Consider the following 18,543-nt stretch of genomic DNA (forward strand, 5'->3'; position numbering starts at 1 on the left):
ATGTGGCATTTTTTCACAAGTTTCAAGTCATTTCTTTAGGGGGTATATCAAAAATGTTTAAAATCAAGTTTGAAATTTCCGGTTTTCAATGAAAGCATTCGCTTTGAGACATAATTTTAGCACAAAATTAATTATTTTGTTAAAATTTTCTCATGGTTTCAGTGGTTTTTGTTTTAATTCTGTTTTTTGATTCCACATTTTTATCTTGCATAATCCTTAAGACAAATTTTAAGGGTCCAGGAATACCAAAATTTGGTATTGATACCAGAGAAAGGTATTATTACGCATTTCCCTTGTTATTTACCCATGCTCGGGATGGCTGAAGCAAAATATTATAAATCCAGATGACCCATACTACATATATAGTAGAAGGTTGTGTTTTACCTTCCTGATTTAGACTATGTGAGATTCAAAATATTATATCGTTGAAAAATGTTTTTTTTTTCATGAAAAGTACCATGGGAGGAGGCGCCTAGTGGCTCAAGTAAATTTTTGTAATTTGTAAATAAGCTTAATTATTTGTTGTATTTCGAACAGATTTCATTTTTTACTATTATTTACTAAAACATCCAAAAAAAGTAATATTCAATTAATTATATACATTTTGTTCTTCATTAGTATGAAAGAAAACTTTTTTATGATAAACGCATTTTTCACCGATAGAACATTTTGAATTGCACATATTCTCAATCAGGAAGGTGAAACACAACATTCTAAGATTAAATCTCTCAGGAGTCTTCTCGATGCATTATATTTTGCTTCCGTTATACCGTGATGTTCTACAAATTTTCAATGGTGTAAATTGGCTCTTAAAATACTTAAAATTTATTTACTTTGATTTTAATCAAGGTCACACTGATTCGGTAAATACAACATTTGTCGTGATAAGGTGGTTTTTATTAATTTATTTAGGATAAACATAAAATTTCACGGGATTTTAAGGGAAATTTTTAATTTTCGGAGTGATTCAAAGTTTCACGGATTTTAAGCCTTCGTGAAAATTTTCCGGTCCCTTAATATAAAAATAAAAGTATAACCTTGGATAACAAAACATGCCACAAGCCAAAATCTATCGCCTCACCAAATTTCCATTAATTCCATTATTAAATTGAAAGGGTTTTTATCAGATTCCCCCGATCACTCAATTCCAGAAACCATTCGCCAAATTGACACGACATATCGAGGGTCTTTATTGAATCACCGCTGGCGTATCGAACGACCAAATCCAGACAAACACTCTCTGTGCCCAATGACAAGAGACTCAATAAAGTAATTTTTCCAATTTCCACCCATTTCTGTTGCTGCCAGGGCACCCAACGAGGAAATTACCCAGCCTGTATTATCGCCACCGGTAATCTGTTGCTTCAATATTCATGAGCCCTCTCTTAAGCCGCCGAGCCTGGTCCCAGCTCAACGCGGTTCGAGTAAATTAAACCACTTATCATCCATCCATCGCCCATTATTGTCGCGCGTTACCATCAGCATAAGGGCCTTGTAACCGGCGATTGTTGTCTCCGACCAACAGTGACAAAAGCGGCAAATTGATTGAATTTTCAAGAGGGGGACATCTGTCGTCGTTCCGGTGGCCACCTCGCGCGGTTACCCATCTCAACGCTGGCAGCTCCAAACACCAACTGAAGTGACTACGGCGGGATGTAAACATTCCGAGTCAAGGCGAAGGTCGTCCGGCGTGGATCATGCGCACTCCGGATTAGATCGGTTCCGGAGCGGCAGCCGGTTTGGTCGAGATTTGCTTATCAGTTGCCTCCGGACGGCGACCGGACTCAGTCCTTCTAGTGTGCCCGGCGAGGACACTCCGACCCTGGGATTACGGAGACCTCCTGAAGAACTACCTTGAAGAGTGTGTGAAGAGAGAAGTGTTGGTAGACCCATAAAGAAATTGATTAGGGTAATTAAAGCCCATTAAATCATGCCAAAATTGGATTACGCGGCGAAGAAATGGTGAAAGTGTTCCGAGAATAACTGGATACTTGTGCCACCTCTAAGAAACCATGGCCGACCCAGCCGAATCCGGCGGCCTCTACTACGAACGGCTAACAACGGTCGAGTGGGCATTCCTGGAAAGTACGAACCTCACCGACCACCTGCCACCGGCCTGGAACAACCAATCCAGTCCGGAAGACCACCACCACCGGAATGGCAGCGGTGTGCCCTCGCCCATGGATTACGACATTCGGCGGGACCCGCTGTGGATCGTGGTCCCCATTACGATCATTTACTCCACAATCTTTGTGATTGGGGTGGTGGGCAATGTGATAACCTGCGTTGTGATCTCTAGGAATAAGTCGATGCACACGGCGACCAACTACTATCTGTTTAGTTTGGCCGTGTCGGATTTGCTGCTGCTGTTGTTTGGTGAGAAAATTGAAAAATAAAATCATCGATTCAAGTGTTGAAAAACGATGGGAAATGGCGCTGAAGAAGATTGATGATAAACGGGATCGATTTTCCCAGACGCAGACAGATTTGCTTGACAGAGGGAGAAACTCTTCAAAATTTCAATCTCCTTGCGCCGTGCTCGGTGGGGAATGGTTGAAAAATGAACTCGGAAATAATCTTTTAAAAAAGGTTTCCGAGATAACAACACTGAAGAATCATAAATCAGTACGTTGTGCAGAAAAAGTGGAATAACAATAGACAAAAAGGGTCTGATTAAAGAAAAGCTTCTAATAATAAAGTAAATTTATTGAATATTCTAACACGGTGTGTTTGCTAGGCACCATAAACAATAGCTCTTTTCCGACATTTTGCGGAGTACGTCAAAATATTTCTTCAGGAGCATTGTTAAGATTTTTTTCGATTTTATAGGGCTTTTCTTCATGAACATAACCATCAAATTTCTTTAAATAAGACATGAGAGACTCTAAATTACACATTTGACCAATATTTGACAACCAATAAGAACTTTCCGAGCCAAATTCACCAGATTTAAAGAACAGTTTCCAAAACAATTTCCCTTAAAAAAAAGTATCAAATTTTAGTTTAATATAAGCAGAGATATGCCCAATTTCGCTTGAAATAAAGTGAATTGCTTGAAAATTTCTGGATTTAAACCCATTTCACATGAAGAACACAGCCTACTGAGATTTTTTTTAGATTCTAATAAAAAAAATCCATAAATGATGCCTCTGTGCTCTCTTATGCTAACTAGATAGAAATCCAAGCACAGAAGGATCAAAATTTGATATTATTTTTATGTTCTAACAAAATATTATCATCATTACAAATATCTGAGGTCAAATATGTAATTTACAGTCCCTCAAGGAATATTCATAAGAAATTAGACGGATATGTACATGAATCCATCGATTTTCAGCGACTTTCCTGCAGAAAAATCCTCTAAAATCGAGAACACACGATTCAAATCATGTTTAAAATTAAAATCGCTGCAGAAATATGCTTTGTGAGTAGTTTCCATATCCATAAAATTTAAGAGTTTTTTTTAAACACAATTCTTAATGATGGGCCAATTTGGAAGGCGACAAAATCATTGAAAATTATTGGAAGTATCCTAATTTTGACAAAGGACTTTGTCTTAAAACTCTATCTGCGGTGTCAATGCATTTTTTTTCGAAAATGTAGCGTTACCATCGCATGCCATCGGCGTGACATTCTGTTTCTGTTGCGTGGATGCCGTGCCAACTATTTAAGCTAAAAGTTAGCCTCTGGAGGATTTAGTGTCCATCAGACTTTCATCAAAGACGGACCTTACGTTGGTAATTTTATTGCTCACACACACACGCACACGTTGAAAGAAACAGATGGTGCACAAACCTAAGGGAGGTCCAAGAAGATATTGACGGTTGCCATAACGGTCACCGGAATACCGAAATGATTGGGAACAAATTGGTGGGATATCGGATTGGCCACACCCGGAGTGGCCATTACCCTGGGGAAGGTTCTACCGGGAGGACATTTACGGAACCATATAAATTGGGGCAATATGGGTTTCAAAATTTGTGGTTTTCATACTGGTAATGAAAATGGCCATTTTGGCAGGATTGGCCACACCCGGAATGGCCATTGTCCTGGGGAAGGTTCTCCCGGGAGGACATTAATCGAACCATACGACTTGGGGCAATATGGGTATCAAAATTCATGGTTTTTGGTACTGGTAATGAAAATGGCCATTTTGACAGGATTGGCCACACCCGAATTTTTCCGAACCATACTTGTTTTGGCGATATTTTCGTTTTTTTTGGCAATGTATTTCCACAGAGGTGCCAATTATTGAAAACATTAAATTGGAATTAATTATTAATAATTAAATAAATTGGCAAAGAATTAAAAAATATAAATAAAAATGGAATTACTTTTTAGAGTTTTGTACGAAGTTCTTTGTCGTATTGGTCATGTAGAACATAACCACATGCACTTTTTTTTTGATTATTTAATCATCACTTGCGTGTTGTCTTGTTCTGGCCGTTGCAAATTTTTTGTGTTTCTCGACTCTGACCAATGCCGAGGGCGGGGGGGGACATAAACATGCTAAATATAATTTTAAAAACAGGAAAATGAATTAAAAAATGTTTTAAGTTGATTTCACGTCTATTTCAATTAAAATATTGAAATTAAAAAAATCGTCATTAGGACAACTTCAAAAGAGAGGAAGACGGGAGGGGGGCGACATTGAAAAATATTTGCAACGGCCTTATATGGTTAAAAAATATGTGGTACGTACTTCAATTTCCATCGAATATCAAAATATGGCAAAACGTAACTAATCATGCTAAATACGATTATAAACGCAAAAAGTAAATAAATTGACATTTCATGCAAAATTTTGCAATGGCCTTATTTTAAAACTTTTCAAAATGTACTAATTTTTTTCCAAAAAAAAAACGTGTTGAAAAAACAGTAATTTATTTAAACAATGAGTCCCTATGAGCAAAAAAGTTTTTGCCCAAGGGTTCATACATTTTTGGCAGCTATCCATATAAAAATGGTATGTAAAGATTCGAAAATCAGTATTTTGAGAAGTATTTTGTTGAATCGCTTAGGAGTCTTCGACAAATTATTGTTTAGGACCATTCAGAAAACAAATTACAGTCTTACAAAACCAAATTTTAATTATATTTTCTCGCTAAAAATTGAATTCCGATGATCTGTATTTTTTAATTTTCTAAATTTAATTTTTTATATGCACAAAAGCATGGGCAAAAAAGTTTACATCGAGTCAAAAAAAATGTGTTCTACCAATTTTTTGAAAAAGAAAAAACTGAGACAGAAAATGTTTAGTAAATGATTTTTTTTATGCATAAGTAGCAATCAAAAAGTTCTTCAAATTCATTCATTTTATTTTGCAAAACTGCACCATTTTTAAGTTATGAACATTTTCAGGTCAATTTTGGAAAAAAAATATTTTTTTTGATTTAAAAAAGGACCCATGAGTGCTCCCCATAAACAATTTTTTTTTAAAGCTGAAAAAAATCCTGTGAAATCGTATAAGAAACATCTTGTTGTTCCTAATATACAATAGAATTGAAGTTTATTAATTGTCATCCAATCAGCACTAAATGTTCGAATAACGACATCTCTTAAGCTAATGGCCCAACTTTTAATGTCAAAAAGTGAATCATTCGTTAAATTTTCTGATCCCTTTGACAAAAATATTCATTAAATTTTGAAAACAAGACTAATGTTTTGAATTGGGCCAAATGTTGCCGCTGAGATATGAAGTTTTGAATAGCATAGTCTACCCGTAGTTGCTACTCTGTTATTGACCAGGACCTCCAAGAATTGCTCCGTGGACCACAGATGAAGAGTAGGAACCAATCATCACCACTTCGCAACTTTCAAATGTCCCTATCATGCTAGCCAATCACAGCGCCGGCCACGACCAGTGGTAAGACACGGGGGAAGTGGATAGGAATTTTAGTCCGATACTTGAGTGATGAAGACCGCTAAATCAGCTGCGTCTTCGACAAAGTATCACGTGAGGTTTGAGGGTGTTAGTAAGATGGGTGTGAAGCCAGGATTCACCGTGGTAAGTGATGCGGCCGGTCAAATATCTATTTATAGTCATTAATTCTTCGTATGTTCTTGGATTCATTTTTGGAAGCTTTCCAAATTCGGTTCACCAAGCTTTTTGTGGTGAATTCTGGTCGTGTTGAAAGTTCAATATTCGCCTAACAATTATGCAACCAGTGTCCTTGAATTCAACTTGCATTCAATATTGCATTTTCCTTTTCTTAGGTTCACACAGATTCCAATCAAGTTTCTTGGATTCTTATAGCATTCTTAATCCTTCTAGACAGCTAAGCCTCGATGGTCTGGTGGTTAGCATTTTTGTCTGCTGACCCAAAGGACGGGGGATCGAACCCCGCCGTTAGCCAATGAATTTTTCGTTCATATTCAAGTGTTCAGAATTATTCCTTCTTTCCATAATTTCTCGATAGGGGCAGATGGGAATCGAACCCAGAACCTTCCGCTTACAAAGCGAACAGCGTAACCATTCAGCCACGCCTACCCCTTCTGAGATATGAAGTTTTGAATAAATATTAAAGTGTTTGCCTTGATTCTGTTTTTGATCCTCGACTTTGTCCGAGACAGCAAAAAATATATAAAAATTTAAACTACAGGCCAGAATTTCAACATTTCAATGGTAAAAATGTTGGAAAATGCGTTAAAAACCCGTACAGTGAGATATGAAATTGAAAATTTAAATACTTTTAGAAAGTTATCACTTTTTTTGCCATATCTATTTTAATGAAAATACCAATTCGATCTGGAAACCCCATCTCAGTTACAGATTTTCATAAAAAATTTCACATATTTTTCAGATCTTTGGTTCCAAAACTAGAAATCTGTAAAGAGATTGAAAAAGTCGCTAATTGATTAAAAAGGCAAACATAAACGTTGATTACAATCGATTTTACAAATTTTTGAGTGAAGATTTAAAGAAGTATTTTTTGTGAAGTACATTACAGGTATTTAAATATTGCTCATTACCGCATGTAATTATACATTCTAATGGACGAATTAGGAAAATCTTTGACAATGTAAAGCAGACCCGGACATGAACTTTAATTCGATGGAAGAAAATCATTCTAATCCAATTTTGTGTACGCATGCTATTAAAAACCAAACAAAAAAATCACATGCTTCTTGCTATATATTATAAGTTACCAGAGTGTGACACAAAAAGATTAAAATGATAGAAGGGAAAACAACAAACAGCCATTTTCTCTCAAATTCCGATAAAATAATAGTAATTTATTGTGACAGCGACCTTCCCCCATTCCCACCCCCACAGGCGTCCCGCTGGACATCTACTCCGTGTGGTACAAATTCCCGTACCCGTTCGGCATCAACATCTGCATCCTGCAGGGCCTCGCGGCGGAAACTTCCGCCAACGCAACCGTACTCACCATTACGGCGTTCACTGTGGAAAGGTAGGTGCAACAATTTGATTAATGCTGCCAAAATCGGAAGAGGGGCGAAAATCGAAATTTTCCTCTCATCAATTTCCCAACATTTTTTTTTGTCCCACCAGATACATTGCCATCTGCAAGCCGTTCCTATCGCACACGGTGTCCAAACCGTCCCGCGCCGTTCGGTACATAATTGCCGTTTGGATCATCGCCATGTGCCTGGCCGTGCCCCAGGTTCGTTTCGTTTGTTCGATTTGGACTTTATTGATAAACGTATTAATTAGGTGCATAAATTACACGATATCGGTTCGGCTCAGCCGCGGTGGAATTATTGAAATTTACATAAATACAAATTTATTCGTAATCGATGCTGTTCAGGTCCACGAATGTAATTTTTGACCGAATAGATCAAAGTTCGACTTCTAGAAATCATTTTGAATCGAAATTACAATCAAAATTGATCGGCAATTTTGTTACGAAACGCTGAAGCCATTAATTTGAAACGAAAAGTGGGAATCCAACGAAGAACAAAGCAAACCATGCAATTTATCCCTCCCCTTTAGAACCGCTCAATTAAAAAAGAAACATTTTCAAAGAAAACACTACACACGAACAATTTGAGACTTTTTCAGCACACTCAGGTGAACAGGGCAGTATCGTGGATCATAATCACCGGAAAAACTCCCCCACCTCACCTGCTGGCCAAAATCGTTCATCCACGTGACGGGAGAAATTCCTTTCACAATCTGTCAAAATTGGGAAACGATTCTCTGGAATTTCTGTCAATTTTGTCAATTTTGTCAATTTTGTCAATTTTGTCAATTTTGTCAATTTTGTCAATTTTGTCAATTTTGTCAATTTTGTCAATTTTGTCAATTTTGTCAATTTTGTCAATTTTGTCAATTTTGTCAATTTTGTCAATTTTGTCAATTTTGTCAATTTTGTCAATTTTGTCAATTTTGTCAATTTTGTCAATTTTGTCAATTTTGTCAATTTTGTCAATTTTGTCAATTTTGTCAATTTTGTCAATTTTGTCAATTTTTTCAATTTTGTCAATTTTGTCAATTTTGTCAATTTTGTCAATTTTGTCAATTTTGTCAATTTTGTCAATTTTGTCAATTTTGTCAATTTTGTCAATTTTGTCAATTTTGTCAATTTTGTCAATTTTGTCAATTTTGTCAATTTTGTCAATTTTGTCAATTTTGTCAATTTTGTCAATTTTGTCAATTTTGTCAATTTTGTCAATTTTGTCAATTTTGTCAATTTTGTCAATTTTGTCAATTTTGTCAATTTTGTCAATTTTGTCAATTTTGTCAATTTTGTCAATTTTGTCAATTTTGTCAATTTTGTCAATTTTGTCAATTTTGTCAATTTTGTCAATTTTGTCAATTTTGTCAATTTTGTCAATTTTGTCAATTTTGTCAATTTTGTCAATTTTGTCAATTTTGTCAATTTTGTCAATTTTGTCAATTTTGTCAATTTTGTCAATTTTGTCAATTTTGTCAATTTTGTCAATTTTGTCAATTTTGTCAATTTTGTCAATTTTGTCAATTTTGTCAATTTTGTCAATTTTGTCAATTTTGTCAATTTTGTCAATTTTGTCAATTTTGTCAATTTTGTCAATTTTGTCAATTTTGTCAATTTTGTCAATTTTGTCAATTTTGTCAATTTTGTCAATTTTGTCAATTTTGTCAATTTTGTCAATTTTGTCAATTTTGTCAATTTTGTCAATTTTGTCAATTTTGTCAATTTTGTCAATTTTGTCAATTTTGTCAATTTTGTCAATTTTGTCAATTTTGTCAATTTTGTCAATTTTGTCAATTTTGTCAATTTTGTCAATTTTGTCAATTTTGTCAATTTTGTCAATTTTGTCAATTTTGTCAATTTTGTCAATTTTGTCAATTTTGTCAATTTTGTCAATTTTGTCAATTTTGTCAATTTTGTCAATTTTGTCAATTTTGTCAATTTTTTCAATTTTGTCAATTTTGTCAATTTTGTCAATTTTGTCAATTTTGTCAATTTTGTCAATTTTGTCAATTTTGTCAATTTTGTCAATTTTGTCAATTTTGTCAATTTTGTCAATTTTGTCAATTTTGTCAATTTTGTCAATTTTGTCAATTTTGTCAATTTTGTCAATTTTGTCAATTTTGTCAATTTTGTCAATTTTGTCAATTTTGTCAATTTTGTCAATTTTGTCAATTTTGTCAATTTTGTCAATTTTGTCAATTTTGTCAATTTTGTCAATTTTGTCAATTTTGTCAATTTTGTCAATTTTGTCAATTTTGTCAATTTTGTCAATTTTGTCAATTTTGTCAATTTTGTCAATTTTGTCAATTTTGTCAATTTTGTCAATTTTGTCAAACGAGTTGTAAATCTTGTAATTCAAAATTACTCAAATAACTTAAATTACATAATCTTGTAATTCAAAATTACAGATTTCACCTAGAATCGCTCAACTGTCAAACTGTTGAAGAATTTTCCTCCCCCGCACAAAAAAAAAGTGTTTACACTGTATAAATTTCACACACTCATTTCTTGTCGTTTTCGTCCCACTCCAACCCGTCCAAAACAGGCCCTCGCCCTCGTAATCGACGAGTCGTTCGGGACGTGCACGGTGCGGCAGGACCGGCAGCGCCATGTGTTCACCATGTCGGCGGTGATTGTTTTCGTGTTCCCGATGTGTGTCCTCACGGTGCTGTACGTCCTGATTGGGCTGCAGCTGCGCCGGTCCAAGGTGATGAAACGGGGCGTCCAGCTGAGGAGCAGCGTGCGGTTGAAGGTAATTCCGGAGATTACTTTTTGTTACAATTTGGTGAAACTTTTTTTTTAGGCAGACATTCCATCTTGAATGCCGGTCTATGTCAAGGTTATCTCTCGATAACGTCCAAAACAGAAAAGGTCCGGCATAATTGAACTTTTTTTGTTTTTGTACCGGCTTTTGATGAAAGTTTTAATTTGTTTTGTCTATTTCTGTGTCGAAGTCTGACCCAACGTAATTAGATTTGGATAATGATCCACTCAACTTGCCAAGTCTAAAACTATTTCCCAATTTAATTTTCCTCTCAACAGATGGAAACCGGACGCAAAAAAGTGTCCAAATATTAGATTTCTTCACTCCAATAACACCAATGCGTGTCTTTTTTTCCACCCTCGTCAGCACACGTGTGTGCATCGAAACGAAAAAAATGCAATCAGATTTTTCTTTCCGCTTCCCGTATGCCAAAACTTACCAACCAGAGAGTTTGCAGCAACAGACAGCATATATGCAACGTTGCAATCTGACTGAAAGCACAAAGTTTGCAGTGTTATCAGAAAGTATCATTTGTTTTAGGAACACAAACGAATTTCGAGTCGAGTTCAGAGATGAAATGTGAACACGAGCGAAATTCGGAAATTGAGCTTGCTAGAATTCATTCTAAATTTTGCTAGCTTGTCGGAGAGCAATCAAACTTTAATTAAAGTTTATTGTTTTGCGAGTTCAACAAGTTGTTCAACCGTTGATTGTTTCCCATTGAAAATTTATTTCAATTTAATGTTGATTTATGCATTCCACAGCGGTTTGAAGCACAATTTTACAATTTTGTTCAATTTTCAACCCAAGCTCGAGAAAACGTCGAATTTAAAGGCACTGGTAACGTCACCGCAGCTTTAAGTTATAAAAAAGAGGAGAAGAGTGAAAAACTCTCTTCCACGTTTCGGCTATTAGCACTCAATTTGCGTGTCGTTATGTACATGTTTAGAGCTTGCTGTTCACTCCCAAGAGGATCGCAAGAAGCGTGAAATATTGACTTTGTCGCTATGAAATAGATTAAACGACTAAGCCGTGTCAACCATGGAATGGGGTCTACTAGTTTAAGGCTTTTTTATTCATGTCATGTCAACGGGTTTAATTGAATTTATTCAAAGGTTTTACCTTCCTCACCTCACTGAGGAAAGGCTATAAAATCACTCGAAAAATGAACTTCTTAAATAGGCCTCGTAGACCCACCTTCACGTATACATATCGACTCAGAATCAAATTCTTTTCTCGGAACTGGCTCGACCGATTTTGTCCGGATCTGTGTTTTTAGATCCGTCTACAGGTCCCATAGGTCATATTTTTATACCATCATGTTTAGTAAAGTACTTCAAAAGTTATGCTAAAAAAACGATTTTGACTAAACTTCACAAGATTGCAAAAAGGGTGGTTTTTGTAAGAAAGGCCGTCATGCCAAACATTTTTAGAAAGGTATTTTAAAGACCTTTCCAACGAGTCCAAAACATTGAAGATCTGATAACCCTATCAAAAGTTATAAGCACTTAAGTGTTATTTATACACTTTTTTGAGGCCGGATCTCAGATATTTTGATGAAAACGTTGTCCGGATCTATGATGCGACCTATCTTTGGAGAGGTAATAAAAAGACCTTTTCAACGAGAACATATTGGATTGGAGATCTGACTACCCTATCAATAATTATACGCACATAAGTGCTCTGCAATATGAAGATCTGACTACCCAATCTAGTGGTATGAATAATGAGTCATATTGATAAAACACTGATAAACACCGCCCTTTTGTGTCTATTTTGGATAGCACCCTTTATATTTGAGGAAGGCACTAACCACCTAAGGGTGGATTAAGTAACGTTTTTTTATATCAATTATAAAACCATTTGATCTTTTAGAAAATCTTAATTTATACTTAGTGATTTTTCACGCTCAAAAATTTTAAATTTCACGGGGACCCTAATTTTAAAACACTTCATTTCACGGAACATGTTAATTTTTACCTATTTTTTTTTGTTTTTTTTTTAGTCACGTAAGATTGTAAGAACTAATTCTAATAATAAGAGTCGAATAAGAAAACTGGCATTGGAAAAAAGTTTGTGCATTCTCATAAATTGAACTTTTTATGTATTTTATTGAATTCCATATCAATACAATATTTAAGTCTTGGCTAGCCAAAATGATAAAAAAAAAACTTGAATGTTCTGCAAAATTTTTACCAATAAAAAAATATTTTTAAAAGATTTGGGGGGATATTACTTTTCAAAAAGACAAAAAAAATAACGGCAAAAATAATATAATCTGTATCCAAATCTTCAAAAAAAATCAAGATGGGAAAAGAAACTAAAAAAAATACGCCAAGAAAATATTAAAAAATAATCATAGATATTGTGCTCTTTTTTCTTTTATAACAGAGATGATAATTTCCATTGATTTTTACACAGGAAATTTGAAAATTCCACGAGAACCATTAAACCAAATCATCAAATATCGTGAAATTGAACAGGACTCAGAAAAAAAACTACAATGTTCCAAAAAGTCCTGACTTATTTTTTTAATTATGTTGAAATTCTATCTTTAATGTAAAATGGTAGTCTTATTGTTAGTTCATTTTGGGATAACTTGATGATTATTTCCTAAATAGTTCTTATCACAATTTAAAACAAATAAAATTGAAATAAGAAGGTTATTTTTTATGTTTTTAGCATTGATTAGACAAATAATGCCAAATTTCACCGGATGAAATCAGTTGGTAATCACCAACATTTCACGAAATTCACGCTGTCCGCGAAATCGTGAAAATTCACAAACTCTAGAAGAATTCTTGATTGACACGTTCAAGAGTAACCTGAGCCAAACGTGGGACAGTAGGGTGTAATATGGTTGTATTGAAAAAAAAAATAAAGTTGTTCAAATTTAGTGAGCACAGCAACTTTTCAGTTCCTTTTGGGGTTCTAAACAACTTCCTAAAGTTTGGGAACGATTGGTTAAGTCCCCACTTTGCGCAAAGCGATTTAAACCCCAAAGGAACTGAAAAATTTCTGTGCTGAAAAATCGATTTTTTTTATTACACCCTAGTGGGACAGCTGAGAGACATGAGAGAATTCTGCACTAAAGAGTGTTGCTCCTTTGCTCACTGTCTTTACCCAGTATTTCTAAAAAAAAACTTACTTAATTCACCTATGTGGTTGGAGCCTTCCTCACTCATTACCAACAATGGCTGATATGATGGGGTTGTACACAAATTTCATTTATTTTTTAGACCCGGAATAGAAAAGTACATAAATATCACTTAAGAAGACATATCTCGAGACAGGGTTGCCAGATCTTCAATGTTTTAGACTCGTTAGAAAGGTCTTTTGATAACCTAACCAACGATGGGTTGGATAGTGGATCCGGACATAGTTTACATACATTTAAGTGAGATCCGGCTTCCAAAAAGTACATCAATATCACTTAAGTGGCCATATCTCGAGACAGGGTTGCCAGATCTTGAATGTTTTGGACTCGTTGGAAATGTCTTTTGATAACCTAACTAACACAGACATTTGTTCAGTTTTAGATTCTGAGTCGATATGTATATATGAAGGTGGGTCTACGACGTTTTTATACAAAATTCATTTTTAGAGCAGGATTATAGCCTTACCTCAGTGAGGAAGGCAAAACAGTCGAAACTAGAAGTAAATGATCAGTTGGATAGGATTGAAAAGTTTAAATTCACCAAAATTCAATTTTAAAACCAAATTTCGATCTTCAAAATTCATTGGAAAGAAGGACCGATAAAGCATTAGAAAAATTTAGGTCTGCAAGACTTGTTTTGCGCAACTTGCCTAAAAAATCATTTGGATGTGCTTTTCTATTAAAATTAAAATAAATATGCATTAATTTTTGTACTGTCCCAAATAACGTCCCTACTATTTTTAAGTAAAAAAAATTAACGATAATGATAATTTTATGGCTCAAAGCTACAGCGTGGTACAGACCCGAAATGCTATGCTATGCTATGCTAATGATAATTCAATAGTAGAAAATGTACAAAAAACTAATTTCAATAATAATACGAAAATAAAACAATAAAGCTAGAAGGTAACGATAGGAAGTAGAATAAACCAAATAATATCGAAAGCAATCATAAATATTGTTAATAAATATTTAAAATATGCAGTGCAAACATTTAACGAGAAAAGCAAATCATGAGTAGCGCTAGCGATTTTTCACGGCAAAAAAAAGATATTTGGCGGCTTGCAAAAAACAAAACATTCAAATTTCACGGTAATATACCGACACCTTGAAAACCGTTTTTTTATAACCTTAAAAATATGATATTTCAAAACATATATATAATAACAATGTGGACAGATTATTTTAGATACAAATTATTCAATAAAAACTATTTTGTAGGTTCAAGTTTAGTAGAAAACTTTAATGAAATTTTATCAGTAGTTCTCTAGGATTTCGGTCATTCGATTTTTTTTTGTATTTTTTAATCTGACTGAAACTTTTTTGGTGCCTTTGGTATGCCCAAAGAAGCCATTTTGCATCATTAGTTTGTCCATATAATTTTCCATACAAATTTGGCAGCTGTCCATACAAAAATGATGTATGAAAATTCAAAAATCTGTATCTTTTAAATGAATTTTTTGATCGATTTGGTGTCTTCGGCAAAGTTGTAGGTATGGATATGGACTACACTGGAAAAAAATAATACACGGTAAAAAAAATTTGGTGATTTTTTTATTTAACTTTTTATCACTAAAACTTGATTTACAAAAAAAACACTATTTTTAATTTTTTTTATTTTTTGATATGTTTTAGAGGACATAAAATGCCAACTTTTCAGAAATTTCCAGGTTGTGCAAAAAATCATTGACCGAGTTATGAATTTTTTAATCAATACTGATTTTTTCAAAAAATCGAAATTTTGGTCGTAAAAATTTTTCAACTTCATTTTTCGATGTAAAATCAAATTTGCAATCAAAAAGTACTTTAGTGAAATTTTGATAAAGTGCACCGTTTTCAAGTTATAGCCATATTTAAGTGACTTTTTTGAAAATAGTCACAGTTTTTCATTTTTTAAAATTAGTGCACATGTTTGCCCAGTTTTGAAAAAAATATTTTTGAAATGCTGAGAAAATTCTCTATATTTTGCTTTTTCGGACTTTGTTGATACGACCCTTAGTTGCTTAGAAATTGCCATGCAAAGGTTTAATAACAGGAAAATTGATGTTTTCTAAGTCTCACCCAAACAACCCACCATTTTCTAATGTCGATATCTCAGCAACTAATGGTCCGATTTACAATGTTAAAATATGAAACATTCGTGAAATTTTTCGATCTTTTCGAAAAAAATATTTTCAAAAATTTTAAATCAAGACTAACATATCAAAAGGGCGTAATATTGAATGTTTGGTCTTTTTGAAATGTTAGTCTTAATTTGAAAATTTTGAAAATATTGTTTTCGAAAAGATCGGAAAATTTCACAAGCGTTTCATATATTAACATTGTAAATCGGACCATTAGTTGCTGAGATATTGACGATAGAAAATGGTGGGTTGTTTGGGTGAGACTTAGAAAACATCAATTTTCCTGTTTTTAAACCTATGCATTGCAATATCTCAGCAACTAATGGTCGTATCAACAAAGTCCGAAAAAGCAAAATATAGAGAATTTTCTCAGCTTTTCAAAAATATTTTTTTCAAAATTGGGCAAACATGTGCACTAATTTTAAAAAATGAAAAACTGTGACTATTTTTAAAAAAGTCACTTAAATATGGCTATAACTTGAAAACGGTGCACTTTATCAAAATTTCACTAAAGTACTTTTTGATTGCAAATTTGATTTTACATCGAAAAATGAAGTTGAAAAATTTTTACGACCAAAATTTCGATTTTTTGAAAAAATCAGTATTGATTAAAAAATTCATAACTCGGTCAACGATTTTTTGCACAACCTGGAAAATTAAAAAAAAATAAAAATAGTGTTTTTTTGTAAATCAAGTTTTCGTAATAAAAAGTTAAATAAAAAAATCACCAAATTTTTTTTACCGTGTGTTATTATTTTCCAGTGTAGTCGATATCCATACCTACAACTTTGCCGAAGACACCAAATCGATCAAAAAATTCCTTCAAAAGATACAGATTTTTGAATTTTCATACATCATTTTTGTATGGACATCTGCCAAATTTGTATGGAAAATTATATGGACAAACTAATAATGCAAAATGGCTTCTTTGGGCATACCAAAGGCACCAAAAAAGTTTCAGTCGGATTAAAAAATACAAAAATTAAAATTGAAGAAAAAAGACCGATTTCGTAGAGAATTGCTCATATGGTAAATTCAGTAAGGCAAGTATATATTTTTCCTTAAAAAATTGTCCCTAATGCAAATGCAAATTTCATGAAAAATTTCAGCAATGAGAGTTATTTTACTGTCAAAAATATGCAAACTTTAATTTGGAAAAAAGTGTTTAATCTGAGGTCATAAAAATCAAAATATGCAAAACGCCTAAACCATTCGACTATAAGTGCATAAATAAACGTTATGTAAGTGTAAGTGTAGTTGATTGCAATTTTTTTCTTATTAATGTGTTTTTTAGCAAAACACATTATTTTGCCACTTTTCCCCCTCCCAACAATTGGAGGTCAGAAAAAATCATCTAGTAAAATTTGTATTGATTTGCAAAATTATTTTTTTTCTGATTAAAAATTTTTTTTTAGCAAATCACATTATTTTGCCACTTTTCCCCCTCTCAACAATTGGAAGTCAGAAAAAAGCATCAAGTGAAATTTGTATTAATTTGCAAAAGTAATTTTGCTTTTTTGCTTTTTTGCTTTTTTGCTTTTTTGCTTTTTTGCTTTTTTGCTTTTTTGCTTTTTTGCTTTTTTGCTTTTTTGCTTTTTTGCTTTTTTGCGTTTTTGCTTTTTTGCTTTTTTGCTTTTTTGCTTTTTTGCTTTTTTGCTTTTTTGCTTTTATTTTTTAGCTTTTAGTTTTTATTTATTATTTTTTATGTGTCTTTATTTGTTTTCAGTTTTTTGGACATTTCGTTTTTTCGAACATGTTGAATAACCTTAACCAAGGATCACTCAGCAATTGAAGCATTACCACTTTAACCATCGTGCACCACTTTCAACGTGCCCGGAATCGTCGTGGGTTAATCCCTGCAACGATGATTTCTTGACATTGCAAAGTGTTGTACATGTTGCGCGTTGTGATGTGGCTTCAACTACAATCGAATGCATTATTCGAGAGACAAAAGACAAAAGTGTGCAATTCCGTGCCGTACACGGAATGAATTGCTCATCCTTTTTGTACGTGACCTTTCGCAGATCCTTGGCCTTCTTCTGTGCAAAAGGAGACGACTCCGACGGATGTTGCTGATTCCGTTGAAATATCCGTTGCAAACTGCTTTCTCCTTCCCCGGTTGTTGCGTTCTTCCGGTTCTCACACATTTATTGAAGTATATTTGATTGCAAACTTGATTGTCTTTCCTCCCCTCTTCTTGTACCCACCCAACAGCACAGCATCTTCCGGAAGGGTTCCCAGCGGACGATTGTTACCATCAACTACCAGCAGAACAGCAGCGCCAGCAACACCGAATCGCCCCAGCACTACAGCGAAAGTATGCTCACGACGGCGATGCAGCCGGAGCCACTCCAGGCGAAGCTTTCGCTGCCGGCCAATCTGGGGAAAAATACCGACAGCAATCACCACCAGCAGCAGCACAGGATGGTGGAACCGACCAACTCGAACGTTTCCCAGTCCCACCAGGACGGGCGGATTAATTACTCGAACCGGGCCCAGTACCACAGCACCCGGCACGTGGTCAAGATGCTCGGTAAGTATTTGCTGATATTGTAAAACAAAACGCCGTTAAAGTGATGAACTGCCTGCGGTTTCTCAAACTATTAAATTTAATCAACTCAACCTTAAGTTACGGAGCAAATTAAGAAAAGGATTCCCCGGAATGAACGCCACTCTCCAGGAGTTTTGATTAATCCACCAGCTTTGTTAGAGGGATTCAATTTAATTAGCCGCTGGATGCGATGCAAACACAGATTAGATTACTATTTTGTCCAGAATGAAATAACGTAGAGTGCACAATAGGGTGCCCAGAGAAAAAGGCACATGCAGCGAAGTTTTTTTAAGTTATTTTAAGGACCAGTGCCATTACTTGAAGATGAAGCGAACAGGATAAAACTAGATTTTTTTCCAATTCACTTATAGCCTTTCAACTTCCTTTAAAATATTAATTAACACTAGAACGCCCAACGCATGTCCAACTTACACGGACGCCCAAGCCTCCCAAAAAAGGTGGAACGGTAACTTCAACTCGCTGGTTCTCGGGCATAACTCAACCAATCGAGACGATTCTTGTTTCCA

General features: G+C 34.4%; 1 protein-coding gene across 2 annotated transcripts in view; it reads left to right on the top strand.

Moving 5' to 3' along the window:
* The first annotated feature begins 1,778 nt into the window (after positions 1–1,778).
* Positions 1,779–18,543, top strand: part of LOC120432323 (pyrokinin-1 receptor-like) — a 42,395-nt gene continuing 25,630 nt past the window's right edge. For both annotated transcript variants that reach the window (XM_039597507.2, XM_039597508.1), the window contains exons 1-5: positions 1,779–2,376; positions 7,277–7,415; positions 7,517–7,628; positions 9,967–10,173; positions 17,680–17,998. In XM_039597507.2, coding sequence (XP_039453441.1) covers positions 2,013–2,376; positions 7,277–7,415; positions 7,517–7,628; positions 9,967–10,173; positions 17,680–17,998 — 1,141 coding nt within the window. In that variant the 5' untranslated portion in view covers positions 1,779–2,012. The remainder of the gene's footprint in view (positions 2,377–7,276; positions 7,416–7,516; positions 7,629–9,966; positions 10,174–17,679; positions 17,999–18,543) is intronic.

The sequence above is a fragment of the Culex pipiens genome, chromosome 1, assembly GCF_016801865.2.
Source record: "Culex pipiens pallens isolate TS chromosome 1, TS_CPP_V2, whole genome shotgun sequence".
Classification (NCBI taxonomy): Eukaryota; Metazoa; Arthropoda; class Insecta; order Diptera; family Culicidae; genus Culex; species Culex pipiens.